Source organism: Pelodiscus sinensis, chromosome 18 (genome assembly GCF_052426305.1).
Source record: "Pelodiscus sinensis isolate ZL-2025 chromosome 18, ASM5242630v1, whole genome shotgun sequence".
Classification (NCBI taxonomy): domain Eukaryota; kingdom Metazoa; phylum Chordata; order Testudines; family Trionychidae; genus Pelodiscus; species Pelodiscus sinensis.
In genome coordinates, this window is record NC_143069.1 from 5,356,916 (window position 1) to 5,375,433 (window position 18,518).

At 45.5% G+C, this 18,518-nt stretch overlaps 1 protein-coding gene across 1 annotated transcript in view; it reads right to left on the reverse strand.

The window, feature by feature from the left end:
- Window positions 1-18,518, reverse strand: part of WDR62 (WD repeat domain 62) — a 52,592-nt gene that overhangs the window by 3,529 nt on the left and 30,545 nt on the right. Inside the window, exons 17-28 of the mRNA XM_075915151.2 lie at window positions 17,704-17,815; window positions 15,904-15,967; window positions 14,994-15,116; window positions 14,056-14,189; window positions 13,317-13,369; window positions 11,958-12,161; window positions 11,249-11,400; window positions 9,422-9,546; window positions 8,148-8,306; window positions 4,998-5,124; window positions 4,121-4,229; window positions 1,482-1,548 (exon numbers count right to left, since the gene is read on the reverse strand). Of these exons, the coding sequence (XP_075771266.2) occupies window positions 1,482-1,548; window positions 4,121-4,229; window positions 4,998-5,124; window positions 8,148-8,306; window positions 9,422-9,546; window positions 11,249-11,400; window positions 11,958-12,161; window positions 13,317-13,369; window positions 14,056-14,189; window positions 14,994-15,116; window positions 15,904-15,967; window positions 17,704-17,815 (1,429 nt within the window). The remainder of the gene's footprint in view (window positions 1-1,481; window positions 1,549-4,120; window positions 4,230-4,997; window positions 5,125-8,147; window positions 8,307-9,421; window positions 9,547-11,248; window positions 11,401-11,957; window positions 12,162-13,316; window positions 13,370-14,055; window positions 14,190-14,993; window positions 15,117-15,903; window positions 15,968-17,703; window positions 17,816-18,518) is intronic.

Sequence of the window (18,518 nt, forward strand, 5' to 3'; positions counted from 1 at the left end):
CAGCATCCTATTGGCTGCAGGACGCAAATGAACGCACGCACACGCACCAGGGCTGCGGGGACCTCCAGCGGCTGCTTAAGCCTTGCTGCGCTGCCACCAGAGCCATTTTAAATGGTCAGGAAGCAGCAGGCAAGTTGGGGAACACACCAGGGATAGAAGGGAGAGAGAACCTGGGACCAGGGGAAAAACCTGGCCTGAAACTTTGCTGGAGAAGGGCTCTAGGCCCAGGACTATTCCTAGACCCTGGGCCCATATAACTCGCTGCCCCTGAAACCAATTACAGACAAAGCAGATTAAGTTATGGGAAAGTTTACACCAGGGGTCGGTGAGAGGATTTTTTGTGGCGTGTGCAGCATGGCCTAGGGGTCGGGTGGCATGACCCTGGGGTGTGCAGCTTCCGGGAGCTAAGGGGTTAACACCCCTCCCCCTCCCATCTCCCCACTACAGGCTCTGCCTCCTGCTCCGGGAGGGTGTAGGGCTGGAGCTGCTCCTCAGATCAGGGTGACGTGGCTAGTCACGTGCTGCTGCTGCCGCCATGGGGCACCGGGGCCTGAGCCAAGCCAAGCTCCGAGGGCGGGGAGACCCTTCATCAGCACCCCACTGCACCCGCCTGGGGGCTGGAGACAGCCCAGGGCTCTGCCTGTCCCAGCCCCAGCCTGCAGGGAAGGGGCAAGCCCCGGGCAAAGGGCTGGGCCAGGCAGGGAAGTGACTGCCCCCCGGCCCCTCCTTGCCCCAGCGCTGCTCCCAGGGGGGCGGTGAGTCTCATCGCTGCTGCCCTGCCAGTGTGCGCGCTGGGGGCACAGGGATGTGGGGACAGGATGGGAGGGGGGAGGTCTTATACGGAGGGGGGTGGGAAAAATTAAATCTTGGCATGCCACTTCCAAAAGGTTGCCGATCCCCGTTTACACACAAGGCAGAGAGTTCAAGGGCTGAAAGGTCACAGAATGCATCAGTGGAGGGAAAACAGCCCTAGCTACATGGCCTATCACCTTGTACTGCAAGAGCTCTCTGTATCCAGTGTTGTGACAAGCCAAGCTCTTATGAATTAACAAGGGCAGCAAAGAAAGGTGCTTCTGCAGAGAGGAGAAGAGCAAACAGCACTACCTCGTGGAAATGGGGAAATAAGGCGAGAGCTACTCTAGCACGCTGAAGAGTCCAAGTGCAGCCGATCCAAGACACATGCCTTTCCTACGTATTGTGTACAAACCATACAGCGCTGTCACTGAAGTGAAACCAAAGACAGAGGCAAGGTTTTCAGAAACACTTAAGATTAAAATTGTACCCAAGGTGAATCAAGCTTTTTCAGACCTACATTGCTTTACTTCAACAAACAAGAGGCGCTAAATCACGTGTGCAGCCTTCTATTGCAAGCCAGCTGCATACTTATGGGAACAAACATGAAGGATACTTGGATCCTTTTCCATGTTTTTCCCTCCCTAAGGGAAGCATGCAGCTTGTCTTGCAGTCAATCAGCATCTTACCCGAGGGACTGCATACACTGGAGTCTGTTTTTTCTACCACCTCAACGGGCTTTTCTTCCAATGGTTTCTAAAAAAAATAAAATGTACAGAAACGTAGGAAAATAAAAATAAATCCATATAACAAAGATCCTAATTTGGCTACAGTGTGTTACAAAAGTTTGAAATGATCATCTAAGGCAGAATCATCAAAAATACTCATGTCCCATTGATTTTCAGTTGGATTTCTGTACCTACATTACATACATCTGAAAATAAATCACATCTTTCATTTTAATTTCCTCTCAGAAAGAGGAACATTTTACATATCCTGGTTCTCATATTGCAGTAGCCACTATGCTATGTGCCACTGAAAAAGAACAGAGGAATTACTAGAATCCCCATTCATATTTAAATACTCCAAATACAATCTTAATCAAACACAGAGCTGTGGACTTAACATTGCAAATTCATTTTCCCCCTCCACTTTTCTAGCTTTCATAGTAAGGACTCTGTGTTTTCCCCACGAAGAGTGAACAACAGGCTAAAATAGGAAAAATGCAACAGCTGTTTGCATCACAGCTGTTTATCTAGCTAAGGTCCTATATGGCGACTCCTCCCATCACCCCGGGCTTTCATTGCGAAAGTGAATCTGTGATGGATTTAGCTTACATGTCAAAAGGGGATTTCTTAACAGGTGGGGTCACACACGCCTCGGAGCACCTGAACACCCAGAGCTGCTCTTATCTCCATTTGCACAGAGGGAACTTGAGGCACAGAGACATTCAGGCTTAGAACCTCAAGAGGTATTTAGGCTTTTGATTTCAATGGAAATTAGGAGCCAAAATATGTGTGAGGATCTGGGCCTAAGTGACTTGCCATGGGTGACACAAAACAGCTGCAGAGGGTCAGGGACTGGACCCAGGTCACCCAGCTCTCTGACCCTAACCACTGGATCATTCTTCTCCAATTCATTCAATGCCATCACCTCTGGGGAGAAAGCAGGGAGGGAAAAGACATTTTTAATCCTACCGTTACAACTAGGGACCTGTGTAAATCAGGATTTCACAGAAGGCATGGACCCCAAATGCTCCCAAACCGTGAACTTTTAGATTTTGTGGTATACTTTAATATTAAAAAAACCCACTTTAACTAGTCAATTTGAATGACTGAATGAATTTTACAAGTAACTAATCTGAAATGTTACTTGAAAAATTCATTCTAACCTTCAAATTAACTAAATTAAACTTGAAAGATGTATTCTGTGCAAACTCTGCAAAATTCAATACTTTGCCATTTATATTTATCAATTCTTTGATAAGATAACGAGCCTTGTGGATAAGGGAGAAGCGGTGGATGTCATATACCTAGACTTTAGTAAGGCATTTGATACGGTCTCGCATGATATTCTTATTGATAAACTAGGCAAATATAACTTAGATAGGGCCACGATAAGGTGAGTGCATAATTGGCTGGATAACCGTAGTCAGAGAGTGGTTGTTAACGGTTCTAAATCCTGCTGGAAAGGGATAACAAGTGGAGTTCCTCAAGGGTCTGTTTTGGGACCCGTACTATTCAATATCTTCATCAATGATGTAGATATTGGGATAGAGAGTACTCTTATTAAGTTTGCAGATGATACCAAACTGGGTGGGGTTGCGACTTCTTTGGAGGATAGGGACATAATTCAAAATGACCTTAGCAAGTTAGAGAAATGGTCAGAGGTAAACAGGATGAGGTTTAATAAAGAGAAATGCAAAGTGCTCCACTTAGGAAGGAACAATCAGTTCCATACATACAAGATGGGAAGCGACTGTCTAGGAAGGAGCATGGCGGAAAGGGATCTAGGGGTCATAGTGGACCACAAGTTGAATATGAGTCAACAGTGTGATGCTGTTGCAAAAAAAGCAAATATGATTCTAGGTTGTATCAACAGGTGTGTTGTAAGCAAAACTCGTGAAGTCATTCTGCCGCTCTATTCTGCACTAGTTAGGCCTCAGCTGGAGTACTGTGTCCAGTTCTGGGCGCCACATTTCAAGAAAGATGTGGAGAAATTGGAAAGGGTACAGAGAAGAGCGACAAGAATGATTAAAGGTCTAGAGAACATGACCTATGAAGCCAGGCTTCATGAACTGGGCTTGTTTAGTTTGGAAAAAAGAAGATTAAGGGGGGGACATGATAGCGGTTTTCAAATATCTAAAAGGGTGTCACAAGGAGGAAGGCGAAAATTTGTTCCTCTTGGTTTCTGAGGACAGGACAAGGAGTAATGGGCTTAAAGTGCAGCAGGGGAGGTTTAGATTGGACATTAGGAAAAAATTCCTAACTGTCAGGGTGGTCAAATATTGGAATAAATTGCCAAGGGAGGTGGTGGAATCTCCCTCTCTGGAGATATTTAAGAACAGGTTAGATAGACATCTGTCAGGGATGGTGTAGACGGAGCTTGATCCTGCCTTGAGGGCGGGGGGCTGGACTCGATGACCTCTCGAGGTCCCTTCCAGTCCTATTATTCTATGATTCTATGATTCTATGATACGGTCATGAAGTTTCTAAAGCTGTGATTTAAGAAGGACCTTAAGACTTCTATCACCTGTCATAATAAGACATGGTATCTCACTCAGTATTCTATATCAGGAAGAATTCTTTTTGGAAGAAGTTTAACATACCTCTGACTTCTTATGCTCACTAGATAATTTACTCTCTTCCTTAGATTGGTCGATTACATCTGTAGTATTTTGCAATTGCTGACGTGCTCTTGGAAGAAAGGCAGCAAACCTGGATGTAAATATGAAAGGTTTCATCTATCGGTTAAAGTTGGTATGAAGCAACCTCTGATAGACAAGGAGCTTTCCCACAAAAGCTCTGAAGTTACCAGCCTGAAGGCAAGAGGTTTGCCAGCATATATATATTAGATTACTACATGCAATGTTGGTCCCAGGTCGGTTGTTGGACAAGAAGAATGAAGTAATTATCTTTTATCGGACCACTTCTATTGAGCTCTTTTTCAGATTCTTTCAAGAGCTGAATCTAATAATTTAGGTTCAGTTCCCCTCCCCAGTAAAATATTAAGATCCTGCTTGCATTTCCAAAAAGATTACACCCTCCAGGAGACTGTACGTTCTACTTGCTACAACTCAGATGCTCAACTTGCATTTTCAAGTTTGAAATGAAATCTTTAATGGAAGGCTCACAAACAGCTGCCTTATTGACATAGGTGCTTCTGAAAAACCCTACACTAACAGGCTGAAATGGTTAAGTTGCACTGAAAGTCAAGGAGGTCTGTAGTTTGAAATTGTTAAGGTGTTTCTGAAAGCCCCACCTTTAAATCACTGTTGTCACTATCTTTTATCCAGCTCTCCTGGCCTAGAAGATGTTGTATACATAGTTGGACTCAGCAAGACAGACAAAAGTGTTTTTATTACAATAAAAATACGTGATCCACTATGTATGGCACTTTACAGACAAGATACACCAAGTATACTCTATAAGCATGATATACAGAGACACACTGGTGAGTGAAAGGGGGAAATACCCTCCACCTACCTGCTGTTTTTCTGACAGCGTGAGAGAAATCTTGCAGAAATACTCAAACGTGGATTCAAGAACAGGTGTTTTCCATCATCCACATCTTCAGGTGGCTTTAAATCCTTTAAACAGCCATCAAACTTCTCTGTGTGTAAAGAGAAAGAAACATCCCTTCTGAACTGTATTGAGATTCCTTAGTTCCACTGCTTTACAATCACAGATCAAGAATGAAAGAGTTCCAGAGGAAAAAAATCATGTATGTTAGAGCAGTGCCCAGAGATCAACTGAAAACAGGGTCCCATTGTCCTATACATACACAGGAGTACACTGCTGCAGAGAGCTGACCATCCAACACACTAGACACCCACAAGGTAGGGGGAAAGTGATAGAATATTCAGGTATAGAAGGATAGGAATAATGATACTCATCATCTTGATAAAGTTTTAAGATCAGATCATGAAAAGTGCTAGATCAGAACTAGGAATTTATTCCCACCTGATCTCAACTATGGACTCAGAATAACCACACCAAAATGTTTGTAAGATTGGCCGCGGGCCTGACGGCTCAGCAGTGGCGCATTGAACTCTGTCTAGGTCCTGGAGCGCACTACACTTTTCAGTACAGTCTGCGTTCCGGATATTGAAAACATATTAACAAAGGCAATTGCAACAGTGTCACATAGATGAAGCAATTTCAAGGTTGCGGGCAGAAGTGAAGCTTCTTGAAATATCTCCAAGAAAGCCAACCAGCAATTAGACAGGCTGTGGTAATCATTATATCTTCGAGTTATACAAGACAGTTGAATGGGCTTTGGGGACATTCATGGGCGTGAATTTACTGCATTATAGGCATTCATTTTCATAGACAGTAATTATGACTGAAGCACACAGGTACAGATACATTACATGCGCCTAAGCTGACAGGTGCTCGTGGCTCAGATCCAAAGACAATCCCAGACTAGTGAAAGCCAATGGGTGTGCACCATTCTTTCACGCTCAACGGGGATACCAAGCTCCTTCAGGTAGTTTCAAAACTGCTGCTTTGGGCAAAAACAATGAGAAGCCCTGAGGCACCACAGAGACTAAGCAGATTTATTAGCACATGAGCTTTTGCGGGTAAAACCCGCTTCACCAGAGGAATTGGAGCGTCAATTCTCATTGTCAATAGGCTACAAAGCAGCTCAGTGTTGAGCTGTATGGACTGAGCTTGTGCCTGCAGCCAGGGAAACCTCTATGACCCTTATGAGGAGTTCTCACAAAACGTTTTTTGGTGGCCTGAGAGTGCAGCCACCAGACCTTGCTGGTGACCCCAATAATGTTTCCCAAAATACTTAAATGAACGGTCTGAAAATTAACATATGCATATATGCACATCAAAATCATTGTAATTTATTTACTACTAGCTAATGAGCCTGCTGCTGTGAAAAGTGACCCTTGTATGTATGTGTACCAGGCTGGCACTCACCTCCCACGAGTGGGCCCACTTGGCCAAGTGCCTATGCCTGCACTCTCTCACTTCAAGCCTCTTTGGCAGTTTGGCCCTCCGGCTGACTCACGCCACCGGTGTGAAGTACACAAACCCCTTCCGGGGTACACATCTAACGGGCCTCTCTCAGTGCCCTCCGTCGTCTCCCTTAGGCTATGTCTAGACTGCAAGCCTCTTTCGAAAGAGGCTTCTAGACTGCAAGCAGTACTTTTGAAAAAGCAAGCCGCTTTTTCGAAAGAAAGCAGCGAGTGAGTCTGGATGCTCTCTTTCTAAAAAGCCCTGTTGGCATTCAAGAACGCCTTTTTTCGAAAGAGCACTTTCGAAAAAAGGCGTTCTTCCTCGTGAAATGAGGTTTACCGCCATCGAAAGAAAAGACGCGTTCTTTCGAATTAATTTAGAAAGAACGCGGCTGCAGTCTAGACGCAGGTGAAGTTTTTTCGAAAAAAGGCTACTTTTTTCGAAAAAAAAACCTGAGTCTGGACACAGCCTTTGAGTCCATTCCCCAAAGCTTCTCTTCACATAGAGCTGTCTGCAATGCTGCCGCTTTCGCAGCCAGCCAGTCTCCTGGTCTGCACACCTTGAGGCCTACAGTGACACTGATTGCTTTCTGGTCCTGCAGCTCCTTTTATAGGGCCTTCCTGGGCCCTGATTGGCTGCTTTCTCCACTGCCACTCTAACCTGCTCTATTATCATTTTGGGGCTAAGTCACAGGGCCTCTGGGCCTGACCCACCCTCTCACAGTTAATACTTTTCACAGCCTCCCAGTGATATTAACAAACATACAAGTATCACTTTTCAGAGCAGACTTATTGAGCCTCGACAAACCTGGGGACAAATTAACCTCTGGATGAGGAGGGGGATGGATTGGCAGCAGGGACAATGGGCTGGAGGGAGGCAGCGGGGGTCAGAGGCAATAAGGAGGGAAGGAGAGTCAGGGACAGCAGCAAGAAGGCAAAGCCTGAAGTCCAGAGGATAGAGCCCCAGGATGAAGCTTGAAGCCCTGCGGGCGATAGCCGGAAACCCCATGGCCAGGGCCCAAAGATCCACAATCAAGACGCAGGGATGGGGCCCAAATCCCTGTAGCAGGAGCCTGCTGCCCTGTCACCTCCAGGACTGAAACCTGAATCCCAGCACTCCAGGAAGGTGGGGAACACACAGGCTGCCTGATCCTCCAAGGCTGCTCCCCAGGTGCCTCCAGAGGGAGATACGGCCCAAATCCTGCTAGCAGTCCTAGTAACCAATCCCAAGAAGGTACATCTAGGAGCAACAGGAAGGGACAGGGGGTTGCTGCTTTGCCTCCCGTACCCCAAATCACCACCCATGAGGCTGTGGCTGCAAGAAAAGCCTCTGGTGGTCACGTTTGAGAAATGCAGGCCTAGGAGACGGGTTGGCAGCTGTAGGCATAGGAGGCAGAGAGCAAGGTGCCGGGAGAGGGACTCAGGACAGGCGTGGGGATTTGAAAGAGGAAATGCTTAATTATATTACGTGCAAGGAAACAGGACCCTCTGGATATTTTCTGTACAGAACCAAGACAACACAAGCAGATACCCGACTTGTATCATCCAATTTCTCATCTTGATAGAGACAACTCTGCAAAGCCCCGAATTTTGGAGAATCGCTGGGCAAAAAGGGGCAGCTATGCATGGCATTATCTTCATCATGTATTTGGTACTTAATTAGTACCTTCAGCATGGGCATCTGCCAAGGTCTCAAAATGATGTTTCAGGTACTTCTCTTGTTCTGGGGTTTGGGGTAAAGAACTGTTTTTCGGGAAGTTCTCATCCAAATCAGTTGCTTCTGTTTCCATGTCCAACTCTCCATCTGAGCCCATGGAGTCCTCATCTAGCAATACATTACACATAAGAAGAAAAAGAGTTAAAGAGAAGGTGCAAAGGAAGGAATACTGGAGTCTGGCACGTTCGGTTTTCTATTGTGTATATTAAAAAAAAAAATCACATTATTACAGGTGTTTAAATATGCCTTTATGCTTCGAACAAAGAAAGCACATGAACGTGCAAGTAGTTTCTGACTAGTCACAGGCTCCAAGAAAACACTTAAGGCTGTGTGTGAACCTTAAGTGCTTTGGTGAATTGGGGCCTTACCTTAGAAAACAAACAGTTTTAACTACAGGCAGTCCCCGGGTTACGTACAAGATAGGGACTGTAGGTTTGTTCTTAAGTTGAATCTGTATGTAAGTCAGAACTGGCGTCCAGATTTAGCCGCTGCTGAAACTGATCAGTTTCAACAGCGGCTGAATCTGGACGCCAGTTCTGACTTACATACAGATTCAACTTAAGAACCCCAGGCATCCCCAAGTCAGCTGCTGCTGAAACTGATCAGCGGCTGATCCCAGGAAGCCTGGGGCAGGGGCTTCCTGCAGTCAGCCACTGGTCAGTTTCAGCAGCGGCTGACTTGGGGACGCCTGGGGCAGAGCAGCTGGGGTGCTGCTGGGTTGGTCCAGTAGCGCCCAGAGTGGCGCTATGGAACCAACCGGCAGCACCCCAGCTGCTGTACCACAGGCGTCCGGAGCAAAGCCGCGGAGCACGGGGACAGCGGGACAGCCCAGACGCACCGTGGCTGTCCTGCTGCCCTCGGGCTCTGCGGCTTTGCTCTGCTTTGCTCCCCCTCTCCCTGGTCTGCAGACCAGGGGGGCGGGGAGCAAAGCGGCGGAACACGTGGGCAGTGGACAGCCCAGACGCGTCTGGGCTGTCCGCTGCCTGTGTGCTCCGCCGCTTTGCTTCCTCTCCCTGGTCTGCTGGAGACCAGGGAGATGGGCCCCGTTCGTAACTGCGGATCCGATGTAAGTCGGATCCGCGTAACTCAGGGACTGCCTGTATTTCAAAAGCTGCCATGGATACACAACTCCATACAAGAAGAGGTTTTAAGCCCCAGCCCCCGACTTTATATCACACTCACACCTTTTAGGCTGATTATGCTGTTGTATTTGCAAACCTCACCTTCCTGTTGTTGATCAAAAGCTGACGTTTCAGAATCCAGAGAGGTGACGGGACAGCTTTGGTCTTTCCCAATACAGACTTCCTTCTGATAAACAGGCTGAAGATGTAGCTCCTTCCCATATTTACTTGAAAATGAAAGGGGAAAAAAAGCAGATTGCGAGACTTCTTATTACATCAAAGTGCTGTTAGAGCCCAGGCTTTATGATACCCTGGGAGAGTAAATTACTCAAGCAGAGAGAGGATCTTTCACCTCTAGGCAAATCGATTCCATGTCAGCAGTGTTCAGCCAGCACATAGTAGGTTTTGATCCTTGTCATATGACTTGGCAATTCCAATCTGGCTTCCCACAGATGAATAACACTGGGTGGGGAAAAAAATCCCACCAACGTAATTATTCTAGCTCAAAGGCTCAACAGAAAGGATAAGAACTAAGGCCCAGATCTTCAAAAGATATCTAAGCTCCTATTGTTCATTGATTTCAGGGAAGCTAGAGGTCCAAATACCTCCAAGGCCTAATCTAACAACCGTGGGCTGTCAACCTAAGTTATGCAACTTCAGCTACATGAACATCAGCAAGTGGTAGGGTGCAGAAGCAGGAACCAGTGCTGGGGGGAGACAGTTTAAAAGCCATTTCCCCCAGCACCGCCTCTGCGGGGGGCAGGAGGTAGCCAGGACTGGGCGTGAGCTGGAAATCAGCTGATTCCCAGCTCATGCCCAATCCCAGACGCTGCACCTCTGCTTTTTAAATAGATTAAGAGCCTGCAGGCACTTAATACATTTAAAAAGCAGATGCGCAGCGGGGAGGGGGACCTGGCATGAGCCAGGACAGCTGATTTCCGGCTCATGCTGAGTCCCCCCACCTCTGCGCACCAGCCTTTTAAATGTATTTACATCAAATCAGCTGACCTGGCTTGTGATGGATCTCCTGCTGCGCTTTAGCCTTTTAAGTATATTAAGAGCCAACAGGCACTTAATACATTTAAAAGGCAGAGCAGCAGTGGGATTAGCTCCCGGCCCGCTGTGGCTCCCCCGTTTATCAACTAGTCAATGGAAAGTCCACTGACTAGTTCATTTAGTTTAATCCACTAATTTAACATCGTTAGCCTACATGTGAAATATCTTGCAGAGTAAACAGCCTTCTATTGTCCTTTGGCTATGGAAGAGTTTAACGTTGCAGGCTCACAACTAACAAAAGAAATGGCTAGACAACTGGCTATATATATCACTAACAAAGACATTTCCCATAATCTGATCCCCAGCTGCAGACTGACTATCTCCACCACAAGAAACATTGGACTAATCTGTCTTGCAGTAGTTAGTGAAGCACAAAGGAGCCCCTGACATGGGGAGGACCCCACTGTGCTAGGTGCCGTACAAAACATAGAATTACCAGTATTTTGGGGACCATCACTCCAGATCACAGAAGACACTCAGCCCTACAAGGCCTACAAACAGCTAAAACAAAAGACAGGACTATGCAGCACGTTAAAGACTAACAAGATGGTTTATTAGGTGATGAGCTTTCGTGGGCCAGAGCCACTTCCTCAGATCAAATTTGATCTGAGGAAATGGGTCTGGCCCACGAAAGCTCATCACCTAATAAACCATCTTGTTAGTCTTTAACATGCTGCATAGTCCTGTATTTTGTTTCAGCAAGACCAGACTAACACAGCTGCATCTCTATTACTATTCTACAAACTGCTAAGACTTCTTTATAACGTATCTTGACAAAGGCTCTACAAAAAAAGTTTTAATTTAGCACAAAGGAAGGGAGGGTTAATATGTAAACACACAAATTTAATCTTACTACTCTGTAGCAAAACTAACCTTTCTGCCTCCAAAGAGCTGTCCCCACCCTGGGCATCATATATGCTGTTTCCACTTGTTTCAAGAGATTCAGACTCCGGATTTGTTTCATCCTCTGAGACGAGGACCGGGCGCTTGAAGTCCTCAATGACATTGCTAGGGGAATTCTCAGTCTGTAAGAAATACAAAGTTTTGTTTCTTCTGGAAATGTTAAGGTTCCCAAGCTACGCATTGGCCTGCAGACATTGTGGCTACGTCAGGGCTACTCTCCAATCACATGCATGACTGCAGCTTTGGCATACCCATGCTAGCTTTAATCTAGCTAGTGAAACTAAAAATAGCAGTGATGACAGGATACGGACCCCCGCTCAGGCTAGGAATGTGAATATGTATCTAGAATTCCAGCTGGGCTTTTACAGTCCATGCTGCTGCATCATCATTTTTATTTGAGTTGTGTTTGCTAAATTAAACCTAGCATAAGTATGCCCGCCTGAGCTGCAATCACATCTCTGACTGCACCAGACTGGGATGTCTGGACGTGGTGCTTTAGAGAAGGTAGGATAGATACAAGTGCCCAGAAGTCAGATTTATTGATAAGTAACATGTGTCACAAAAACAAAGGGATATACACAGAATTGAAATGGATTCTGAACAAAGTTACTTTGGTCCTCGGAAAAGAACAGAGGATAGTAGAAATAATCTTAACTACAAGCAACACAGGCTCACTAACCTCCAAAAGCAGTTGCTCCAGATTCTTCGGCTCGAGTTCAGCATCATCCAGGAAATCATTTTTTATTGGGGTAAAGTAACTGATCTGTGTGTCTAAAAGGGTTTTTATTGGCTCTTTGTCAGCACGTTCTGCCCATCGTCCCTGTGGCTGGTAATTCATCCTTGAATTAAACGTCATGCTGTCCAAATTTTCTGCCTCTCCGAGCTAGAGAAAGAAAGTTTTATAAGTTTAAGCACTCTGTGTTGGGTCTATTGCAATTGCAATAATTTTTTCACTCCTCAGTTAAATAATGAAGCGTGTAGACTAATAATTTTAAGAACAAAAAGTATGTGCAAGAGAAAAAAAATTACTCTTTTACTTAGCTGCCAAGACATCAGTTTGAGATCAGAGGGCTTATTCATGTGGAGAATTGTAGATGAAAAGGAACAGCATTTTACTAAAGATTCTAACAGAATGGTGATTGGTAGCTAATGTTATGAATAGAAGAAATGTACCTGCTCAATGTAAATGGCCTGTCTTGATCTGGTTCAGAATGTCCAGACACTGCTCAAATCAATGGAAGAAGTTTGGGATAGCCTTCCTTTTAGAAAACTGATTTATTATGCAAACTCATGGCTTCTGTATGAGCATTTACCCGTCCCGGGGTCAAACGCTTTTATAATGATTTCTGAACCCTCAACTAAAGTGGGCACCTGCAGAAGCAGTTTAATGTTGGAGATTCCTCATCTGCCCTGCACCTTTTTAGTTAATTGGGCAGTTACATGGTGAAATAATGCAGGACATCTTTCTTTCTAAGTGCCAAACTGCATCTCCAAGAATTGTTTTGCGCGCTGCCAGGGGGACAGAAATACAGGTTTAATGATCATGCTCTGACTGTTTAATGCAATCTCAAATGGGACGGACACCAATAGAAAATAACTGCAGCGTTAGAATTTTCGGCCAAACGACTCACCTTCCTGAAGCTCCTGTTAGAGTCTACGGCTCTTTGCTCCTGCCCCTCCCATGGGTATCGTTAAGGCAAGGAGAGTAATGTTGCTAGTGACTACTTGTTGTTATTGTCAGAAGAGGGATGTGTGGAGGACAGTGCCACCCAGCTCACAGATAGTGGTTTCTATCAGAGCGCTAAAAGCTGCAGTGTCTTTAATATATGTATCACCACAACACCCCAGTGCTACTGTCCCTATTGTATAAGAGAGAAACTGAGGCACAGAGAGGGTAAGTGACTTGCTCTAGCTTACACAGGAAGTCCGTGGTGGAGCAGTGAAATGAAGTCAGGCCTCAGGCAACTTCCCTAGCCACGACCATCCTTCCTCTCAAACAAAGCCCTTTTATACAGCTACACCACAGTGCCCAGCTTACCAGTCTCTTTGCCCACATAGGTAGCTTGCCATTAGTTAGTATGCAGGTCGGGTCTGGAAAACAAAACCAAGTGGCTGTTGAGATAAGCGGCAAAGTTGATGCTGGGAAGCATTCCCTGCAGGGGGAGGGGACTTGTGGTTTCTAGTCCTGCATATTATGGGATGAGGGCTGAGATCAACCACCTGTGTGACACTGTGCTTTCACCCCAGGACAACACACCCACTCTGACGTCTGAAAGACTCCTTGACCACCTAGAACAGGGCTACTCAACTCACAGCCCATGGACCACATGCGGCTCGCCGCCCATTTGTTTGCAGCCCGCAATGCGGTTTGGGTTTATGGGGAGCTCAACTCGCAGCCTACGGGCGGGATCCTTTGAACATGGCCTACACTGGGAACATGCTCCACAACGGCGAGGCATCTCCCAGGTGGGGTGAGCACTGAAAGACACAAGTGGACAGGCTGGCTGGAACAGCCGGGTACAGGGTGTCGGTGGTTCTAGCCCCCAGGGAGGAGGTGCTGAGAGTGCTGTGTGAAAGAAGCATCTGCAACCACACTTAAGTTGCGGGCCTTGGCACATGCTGTGAGTATCACTGTGGCCTCCGAGGCTTCCAAAGTGGAGTAGCCCTGACCTAGAATATCTTTGATTCCCCCTACTTCCCCAGTGATTCGCCAATTAACTTCCAAAAGGCTCAGGGTGGAAAAGCAGGAGAGCGCAGACAACAGCTAGAGAGCATGCCTGTGTCAAAATCTTCTTTAGCAGGGGTCTGCAGAGAGGACTCCTCTTCCTTCTCTTCATCAGTTTCGTAGTCAGTCGGCTCTTCCACTTTCTGGGCCATTCTTCCACTTGGCACCGCATCATAGGTCTCCCGCCTGAGGAACAGCGTAAGCGTACGACAGTTACCCACCCCCTCGATCCATTCAGCTGCGCTCGTTACACATGCCTGGCTTTCGGTATAAAGTTCCAGATTAAGATAACAGAGGGCAATGGCCACCATCCCCAGCCCAAGCTCAGGCTAGCAGCCCAAAGCACCATGAGGTGTGCAGCACACACTTGGCCAGCCACTGGGGTGAGGCTGTAGTCGGGGCAACGTGGACCAACAGATGCTGCCATGAGCCTAGCTCTAGGAGACAGAACACGCATCTTCCTCCTGTCCAACTGCTCCCCCTGCTGGACTGGCCAGTTGTGCTGAGCCACCAGTAGTGGGGAGGTGATGGTGACTGATGAGTGAGGACAGATGGCACAGGAGCCTCAATATTAGCCCTCGGCTCCTCCAACCCTTGCAGATATCACCCACTTACCTGCCCCAAAATTCACCCAACTCCAGTGACCCACTCCCCCCAGCACCCATGCCCCACTTGAACAGACCCAGTTATCCCTAGGCAGGTCTCAGTCCTCCAATTAACCCAGATGCCCACTTGTACCTTTTCCCCCCAGATATCTTCCTACCCTTACCTGCCAAGCTTTGTTTAGCTTCCTTTCCTATCCCCAGCCACGGCTTAATCATACATTTAGCTTTATGGTCACCTGGGAATTATTCAGATACCCATGTTAACTCCCTGCATAATTTGCATAAAAGGTCAAAACTCGGAGCGGTCTAAAACCTGAAACTATTAATAAGACCCACAATAGACTCAAATTACTAGCAAGCAGTTACCGAAAGCCCACATTAATACCTGACTGGATTAGACCAGCTTAGTTCTCTTGCTTTCCTCTGCTGTTGTATTTGATTGAGCTCTACCAAGTGCTGTTTCATACAGTTTGTAATCTCCGGGCCAAGGTGCCATAGAAACACACAACTGTTCATAAAAGAAGATTTGTATTAGACGTTAAAATTCTGGCGCGTCTTGCATTTCTGCAGTACCTTTCAGGCTAAAGGATCCCAAAGAGATTTACAAAGGCCAATCCCTATCAATTATTGAATGCTTCTCAATTCCCAGTGAAGTCTCTAGCCACCCAGAATCCACTGGAATCCACCCAGAATCACAAAGAGCTATTAAACTAAACCAAAACCCCAACATCCTCACCCCCGACTGCCTCAAACCAAGCCAAATCTACTCCAAATATCACCGTCAAGGTGAAAACAGAGCCAGAACTACCAGGAATTGCCTCACCTGTTCGCACCATCAGATTCAGCTCCACGCTACTAGTCCCAATCCAACTCCCAGTGAACCCAACACTAGTTAAACCAGATTTTCATCGTCAACAGATGATGCTCCCCTGATAGTAGCAATGGCAGGAGCTGCAGCATAGACACAGTGCGGTTTTAACAACCGTTACGTTGTTTACATTGTACACTTTAAAAGCCTGTGTGCTAGCTACACTGCAGCTTCCATCACTGCCACCAGTGATAATGAATTGTGTATTCTAGGGTAAAATTGGACACACAAAACCCCCATTAACATTGACAGGAGCTTGCTCCGAGTCAGCGCCTCCTCCCTTCCCTTCTATTCCCTTCCCCCAGGAATGACGGCTCAATGAGTAAATATGTTAAAATATTCATAGTTGCCCTACTTTAGTGTCTTCCCTTGGAGTATTACATTCAAAGTAGCCTTGACACAAGCCAATTTTGTGGCACACACCAACCTGTCTCCTGAGACGGTGATTAAATGCTTGCAATCATAGGTAAACTTCATCCCAGTTACTAATTCTGTAATATAAGAAATTAAGTATATTGGTCTCTTGTTCAGAAGACAATGAATATATGTAATAATTGTCAGTATTATTCGAGTTGATTTTAGGAACAAACTGAGTTTGGGTTAGTAAGGGCATATTTTTGGGTTGATATGAAATGACCGAAGACATGGTTGATTGAATTAAATTACAAGCATATCCTGATTTTAATTCATTTCATCATATTCCTCTTTTCTCACAGGAATAGCCCTAGTTAAGTAACAGGCTATTAGTGGTAAATTCCTGATAAAACATCTCGTTTCCTAAATATTAGATCTCTGGATGCAAGTGATTCTAGATGAAAGTGTTAAGTCAACACACAGGTTTTGACAGCTTACTGAATACTCTGGTCTATAATAAGGCTCTTAAAATATTTCTAAAAACTTTGGAAAAAACATTGAAAAAAGTGCTGTGCTTGGAGTTTAAAACGTTTTTATATTATTGGACTAAATGAATTATGTAATTATGATTAGAGTCAGTTAAAATCATTTAATGAAAGTCGTGCTTTAAAAACATTTATGTCCCTTGTATTACATTCGCGCAAACTATGCTTTATAATTTACAGTTTGTTTAGAACACATGGGATTATTCCTGATAAAGTTTCACCTGAGGAATTGTTGGCTAGGATAATTGTGACCGACCCCCACATACTTTATGAAATGGACTTACGAACACAAATATGCCTAACTCAAAGATGCTTTGGACAAGCATCATGTAAACCTATCAGACTTCAAGTCTTAATCCGCTGGATCTGTTTATCTTATTTTGATGTATTTTGCATGTAAAATTAGACGTATGGAGTATGGAATGGTTTATGGTTTTTAAACTGTGTAAATGAAAGCCATCAAGTCTTAGCAGTGATTGGTCTTAGGCAGTCACATGACCTCCCTAACTGGTAAGAATTGGGCATGTAACGTCCCATGCACAAAGGGAATCTTTGAAACTATGGGAAGCTTAGCAGGTTTTTGTCTTTGGCTGGCACACGAGGCAAGGAACCAAAGACCCCAGGGGACAAACAGCCCTGGTTCGGAAGGCTTAGCAGGAAAAGAAACTGTTTTAGGGTGAGTCTGTAATAAGTTTGTACTGAGATTTCAATGTTAGAGTTAGCTAAGTGCTTTCTGTTACTTTGAGTTTGTAATCCACTTTGCTCTGCCTTTTCTCACTTATAACCACCTTAAATCCTATTGCTTGTACTTAATACAATCACTTTTATTTTCTATCAAGCCCAGTGTAAATAATTGTTGGGGGAGGGGGGCAATCAGTGTGTACATTCTCCTTTTACTTGCTAAAGGGGGCTTACCCACATAATTCCTTTGGGGTTCTGATCCCATTTGGGGATTGGTATCCTGGGAAGCTGGGCCCTAAACTGCACTTTCCTTGGACCTGAAGAGAGTCAGTGTCTGTACTGCTCCTTGGGGGGTAGTGATCTCACCTCGCTGCCTTGGCTGGGGGAGACCAGAGAGCTGGGTGAGCAGGACCAGGCAGTGAGAAACCCCAGAGAGCAGGAAGGTAAGTGGCAGTGGCTTTGTCAGCACTTTGAGTGGCATCCCCAAGGGGTCTGCTGTAACCGCCCCCTCACAATAACGCTTTGGGGAAATCTTTAATAGCTTGGTAGTTTTTGATTCACAGCTCAAACGACTAGTGGAAGTGATCAATTCTAGATTAAGCATTCTTGAGATAAGCAGATGTAATGATCAAATGGAAAAAACACACCTGAATGACCAAACATTTTTGCAACACACTCGCCGGAGTGGAAGTCAATGATTGAAATACTTTTATCCGAGCAACTGGTTGCTAGAAAAGTTCCTGAGAGATCCAGCTGTACCTGCAGAAACAAGATACATTTCTATATGCTCTTATTGTGAGAAACTGCACATCCTTATTCCAGAATGAGCACAGGGATAGTTACCTGAAACTACAGTCTCCAGGCAATTTCAACCACACATTATGGACTTATACGTATTTACCTTTGTGGCAGCGTTAGAAAAAGTTGAACTAGTAAATATCTAGTCAGCTCTGTCATGCCCAGCTTGTTGTTTAAAAAAAAAAAAAAAGTGGAAAGGTCACTTTGGAGGGATCAATCCTCCAAAAGGATTGAAGGAACAGCTATCAGGCTGTTTTGGAGCAGAGTCGGATTTCTGAACAGAGTAGATACTCTGGCAAACCTACCACAAAGGTTGGACTTTGAGAAAATGACAACAGAATGGATATAAAGAATTCTCAAGATGGGAGCTGGACTGAGATTTTCTATGGAAGAACTGATCAAACATGCTACATACACAGTACACCAATGTAGACCCAAAAACAGAGAAAGAAACACTGACAACCGGCACCTCTAAAACCATCATCTGGGTGGCTCTCTTGTACCACAACACAAACATCTCAGCCAAGAATGCAGCTCAACAGCCCACATTCAGCTTTGGGGGGAGCTGGAGCATCAAGTGAGCCACAACCAATGTCAATAACGGATGCAGTATTTGCAGCTTGAATACTGTAGACGCACACGGTGAAAGGCAGGGAACTGCACT